Here is a 6326-nt window from a genome sequence, read left to right as displayed (position 1 = left end):
GCTTTTTGTGTGTTCCCTAATAAAAGGATGTTATAACAGGAACTCTCGGTAACAGTGATTATTGGTATCGGCTGCAGCATGCTTCAGTTCGGCCAAACTCGCCTAACTGAACCGAACAAGTGTGCTCCATACTCCCTTAAAAGACCCTTGCTTGAAAAACAAGAAAAAAATTGTCTATACTGGTAGTACCGTTTGTCCATTTTGAGACACCATAGCCATTATACAAGTATTTTTAGTTGCTGTAGGGGGGACAGTAACAATACTCAAAAAATAAATACTTTATTAAGGAAAATGTTTTTATTTGTATGTTAAGCTAACATAAAACATTTTTGAAGTCTGCATTAAGGTGTCTGTAATATAATAAATGCATTTCTATTGCTGCGCGGTGGCTTCAATAAAGCCTCCTGTCAATCATCCAGGGTTTAGACCTGCAGTGTTTCTAACTACCTAAGAACATCTTCCTGTAGCGTCCGTACGCAGCAGCACTGATGATCACCTTGACGACAGCGGAACCTTCATCTGGGTTAACGTCCACTTCCTGAACTGTTGCCTCCTTGTACAGCCAGCTGGAAACACACGAAGGAGAAGTTAATAACTTTATTTATATTGCGCTTTTCAATACAAGTAACAAAGTGATTGACATCATAATGGCTCATAGGGAGATGAATGGTCAACAGTGGCCTGCCAGAGGATCTCAGGCAGGCAGTGTCCTGGCTCATAGGGAGATGAATGGTCAACAGTGGCCTGCCAGAGGATCTCAGGCAGGCTGTGTCCTGGCTCGTTGGGAGATGAATGGTTAGAGATATAGAATGGGGGTAAATTAAGCCTTAAACATGATAAATATCATTGTAAAACCTATTCTGAAAGGCCCTCATTCCGACCTGAGTTAAGCATAAATGGAACGTCATTTCCTTTATATGCACTTTTCTCTCTGCGTATTCTGAAGTTGAACTAAAGCACGAGAACAGCATGTAATTCACCTGCTATTCACCCACTACTCAACCGCTATTCACCCACTACTCAACCGCTATTCACCCACTATTCAACCGCTATTCACCCACTACTCAACCGCTATTCACGCGCTATTCACCCACTACTCAACCGCTATTCACCCACTACTCAACCGCTATTCACCCGCTATTCACCCACTACTCAACTGCTATTCACCTGCTATTCACCCACTACTCAACCGCTATTCACGCGCTATTCACCCACTACTCAACCGCTATTCACCTGCTATTCAACCGCTATTCACCCACTACTCAACCGCTATTCACCCACTACTCAACCGCTATTCACCCACTACTCAACTGCTATTCACCTGCTATTCACCCACTACTCAACCGCTATTCACGCGCTATTCACCCACTACTCAACCGCTATTCACCCACTACTCAACTGCTATTCACCTGCTATTCACCCACTACTCAACCGCTATTCACGCGCTATTCACCCACTACTCAACCGCTATTCACCCACTACTCAACTGCTATTCACCTGCTATTCACCCACTACTCAACCGCTATTCACCTGCTATTCACCCACTACTCAACCGCTATTCACCCGCTATTCAACCGCTATTCACCCACTACTCAACCGCTATTCACCCACTACTCACCCGCTATTCACCCACTACTCACCTGCTATTCACCCACTACTCACCTGCTATTCACCCGCTATTCACCTGCTATTCACCCACTACTCAACCGCTATTTACCTGCTATTCACCCACTACTCACCCGCTATTCACCCACTACTCAACCGCTATTCACCTGCTATTCACCCACTACTCACCCGCTATTCACCCACTACTCACCCGCTATTCACCTGCTATTCACCCACTACTCAACCGCTATTCACCTGCTAATCATTTGGGGGTGGAGATCAAATAAATTATGTGTGGTGGAGGCGTGTCTACAGATACACTGTATTAATGGAGGTGTGTCTACTGATACACTGTATTAATGGAGGTGTGGAGGAGGTGTGTCTACAGATACACTGTATTAATGGAGGTGTGTCTACAGATACACTGTATTAATGGAAGTGTGGAGGAGGTGTGTCTACAGATACACTGTATTAATGAAGGTGTGTCTACAGATACACTGTATTAATGGAGGTGTGTCTACAGATACACTGTATTAATGGAGGTGTGTCTACTGATACACTGTATTAATGGAGGTGTGGAGGAGGTGTGTCTACAGATACACTGTATTAATGAAGGTGTGTCTACAGATACACTGTATTAATGGAGGTGTGTCTACAGATACACTGTATTAATGGAGGTGTGGAGGAGGTGTGTCTACAGATACACTGTATTAATGGAGGTGTGTCTACAGATACACTGTATTAATGGAGGTGTGTATACAGATACACTGTATTAATGGAGGTGTGTCTACAGATACACTGTATTAATGGAGGTGTGGAGGAGGTGTGTCTACAGATACACTGTATTAATGGAGGTGTGTCTACTGATACACTGTATTAATGGAGGTGTGGAGGTGTGTCTACAGATACACTGTATTAATGGAGGTGTGTCTACTGATACACTGTATTAATGGAGGTGTGGAGGAGGTGTGTCTACAGATACACTGTATTAATGGAGGTGTGTCTACAGATACACTGTATTAATGAAGGTGTGTCTACAGATACACTGTATTAATGGAGGTGTGTCTACAGATACACTGTATTAATGGAGGTGTGTATACAGATACACTGTATTAATGGAGGTGTGTCTACAGATACACTGTATTAATGGAGGTGTGTATACAGATACACTGTATTAATGGAGGTGTGTCTACAGATACACTGTATTAATGGAGGTGTGTATACAGATACACTGTATTAATGGAGGTGTGGAGGAGGTGTGTCTACTGATACACTGTATTAATGGAGGTGTGGAGGAGGTGTGTCTACAGATACACTGTATTAATGGAGGCGTGTCTACAGATACACTGTATTAATGGAGGTGTGTCTACAGATACACTGTATTAATGGAGGTGTGGTGAAGGTGTGTCTACAGATACACTGTATTAATGGAGGTGTGTCTACAGATACACTGTATTAATGGAGGTGTGGAGGAGGTGTGTCTACAGATACACTGTATTAATGAAGGTGTGTCTACAGATACACTGTATTAATGGAGGTGTGTCTACAGATACACTGTATTAATGGAGGTGTGTATACAGATACACTGTATTAATGGAGGTGTGTCTACTGATACACTGTATTAATGGAGGTGTGGAGGAGGTGTGTCTACAGATACACTGTATTAATGGAGGTGTGTCTACAGATACACTGTATTAATGGAGGTGTGGAGGAGGTGTGTCTACTGATACACTGTATTAATGGAGGTGTGTCTACAGATACACTGTATTAATGGAGGTGTGTCTACAGATACACTGTATTAATGGAGGTGTGTCTACAGATACACTGTATTAATGGAGGTGTGGAGGAGGTGTGTCTACAGATACACTGTATTAATGGAGGTGTGTCTACAGATACACTGTATTAATGGAGGTGTGTCTACAGATACACTGTATTAATGGAGGTGTGTCTACAGATACACTGTATTAATGGAGGTGTGGAGGAGGTGTGTATACAGATACACTGTATTAATGGAGGTGTGGAGGAGGTGTGTCTACAGATACACTGTATTAATGGAGGTGTGTCTACAAATACACTGTATTAATGGAGGTGTGGAGGAGGTGTGTCTACAGATACACTGTATTAATGGAGGCGTGTCTACAGATACACTGTATTAATGGAGGTGTGTCTACAGATACACTGTATTAATGGAGGCGTGTCTACAGATACACTGTATTAATGGAGGTGTGTCTACAGATACACTGTATTAATGGAGGTGTGTCTACAGATACACTGTATTAATGGAGGTGTGTCTACTGATACACTGTATTAATGGAGGCGTGTCTACAGATACACTGTATTAATGGAGGTGTGTCTACAGATATGCCGCATTAAATGAGACACCATTCTCCATGCACCGTTATTTACAACTTCATAAGAGCTATTGATAAGTGCTATTGATAAGAGCTAGGTAAATGAGTTATCCGTTTGGAGAAGGGGATTGTAAATATAAATTACACTTGTTGTAGATATATTTGACTTTACAATAGCTGGAGACAAATGTGAAACCAGTCATACAGTGCATTTGGAAAGTATTCAGACCCCTTGACATAAAAAATAAAAAATTACGTTACAGCCTTATTCTAAAATTAATTAAATTGTTTTTTCCCCCTCATCAAATGACACACAATACCCCATAATGACATCACAATACCCCATAATGACATCACAGTACCCCATAATGACATCACAATACCCCATAATGACATCACAATACCCCATAATGACATCACAGTACCCCATAATTACATCACAATACCCCATAATGACATCACAATACCCCATAATGACAAAGCAAAAACTGGTTATTAGAATTTTTTGCAAATGTAATAAAATTATATAAAGTTAAATATCATATTTACATAAGTAGTCAGACTATTTACTTAGTACTTTGTTGAAGCACCTTTGGAAGAGATTACAGCCTTTAGTTTTCTCGGGAATGACGCTACAAGCTTGGCACACCTGTATTTGGGGAGGTTCTCCTATTCTTCTCTGCAGATTCTCTCAAGCTCTGTCAGGTTCGATGGAGAGCGTTGCAGCACAGCTATTTTCAGGTCTCTCCAGAGATGTTATATCGGGTTGGTGCCAGATTTCCTCTAGACGTGATGCTTGGCATTCAGGCCAAAGAGTTCATTCTTGGTTTCATCAGACCAGAGAATCTTGTTTCTCATGGTCAGAGTCCTTTAGGTGAATTTTGGCAAACTCCAAGCGGGCTGTCATGTGCCTTTTACTGAGGAGAGGCTTCTGTCTGGCCACTCTACCATAAAGGCCTGATTGGTCGAGTGCTGCAGAGATGGTTGTCCTTCTGGAAGGTTCTCCCTGACACCCTCTCCCTAGCTCTACAACTGGGAGGCTCTATAGACAACCCTGACACCTTCTCCCTAGCTCTACAACTGGGAGGCTCTATAGACCAACCTGACACCCTCTCCCTAGCTCTACAACTGGGAGGCTCTATAGACCAACCTGACACCCTCTCCCTAGCTCTACAACTGGGAGGCTCTATAGACCAACCTGACACCCTCTCCCTAACTCTACAACTGGGAGTCTCTATAGACAACCCTGACACCCTCCCCCTAGCTCTACAACTGGGAGTCTCTATAGACAACCATGACACCCTCTCCCTAGCTCTACAACTGGGAGTCTCTATAGACAACCATGACACCCTCTCCCTAGCTCTACAACTGGGAGGCTCTAATGAAAGGAAAGAATATAACCTAAGGCTCGTATTTCTGTGTGTTTATTATATTATAATTAAGTCTATGATTTGATAGAGCAGTCTGACTGAGCGATGGAAGGCAGCAGCAGGTTTCCTTGGGCACAGGGACTATGGTGGTCCGCTTGAAACATGTAGGTTATTACAGACTCGGTCAGGGAGAGGTTGAAGATGTCAGTGAAAACACTTGCCAGTCGGTCCACCCATGCTCTGACTACACATCTGCCCTGGAGTTGCCGTACATGTCAACTTGGTGATATTATGGTGTATGGGGAGAATGCAACCACATATGATAACAAGCTCATAAGGCAGGTGTTCATAACAATCAACCAACACAACACTCATTGACAAGAAATGCCATCAACTTACTGGGCCTTCACATATGATAAGAATTGCACCTCCTCAATGTCAAAGCCATCCTGAATCTCCCAGAACTATCTTCGATAGGCACACTTCACCATGAGCCCTCCCCTCTGGCAGTTAATAATGACAGAGACATGGAACTGCACTGCCACGTGTCAGGAGGCCATTCAACAGGAGGCCATTCAACAGGAAGCCATTCAACAGGAAGCCATTCAACAGGAGGCCATTCAACAGCCGAAATGCCATCTGTAAAGTGCTGGAGTGCATTGTCCACATCTGTACCTATTTTTCTACCACCCATAGCTGGCCAGACCATGTTTCATCTGAACTGGACTAGCTACCACCCATAGCTGGCCAGACCATGCAATACCTGAACTGGACTAGCTACCACCCATAACTGGCCAGACCATGCAATACCTGAACTGGACTAGCTACCACCCATAGCTGGCCAGACCATGCAATACCTGAACTGGACTAGCTACCACCCATAACTGGCCAGACCATGCAATACCTGAACTGGACTAGCTACCACCCATAGCTGGCCAGACCATGCAATACCTGAACTGGACTAGCTACCACCCATAGCTGGCCAGACCATGCAATACCT

At 43.4% G+C, this 6326-nt stretch overlaps 1 protein-coding gene across 1 annotated transcript in view; it reads right to left on the bottom strand.

Annotated features, from left to right (window-relative positions):
* Positions 1-214: 214 nt before the first annotated feature.
* Positions 215-6326, bottom strand: part of gtpbp6 (GTP binding protein 6 (putative)) — a 39761-nt gene continuing 33649 nt past the window's right edge. The window contains exon 10 of the mRNA XM_036978958.1: positions 215-566. Within this exon, the coding sequence (XP_036834853.1) occupies positions 440-566 (127 nt within the window). The 3' untranslated portion in view covers positions 215-439. The remainder of the gene's footprint in view (positions 567-6326) is intronic.

The sequence above is a fragment of the Oncorhynchus mykiss genome, chromosome 5 (genome assembly GCF_013265735.2).
Source record: "Oncorhynchus mykiss isolate Arlee chromosome 5, USDA_OmykA_1.1, whole genome shotgun sequence".
NCBI lineage: Eukaryota > Metazoa > Chordata > Actinopteri > Salmoniformes > Salmonidae > Oncorhynchus > Oncorhynchus mykiss.
The sequence above is the reverse complement of the archived record's forward strand: the minus strand, read 5'-3'. Positions and strand labels throughout refer to the sequence as shown.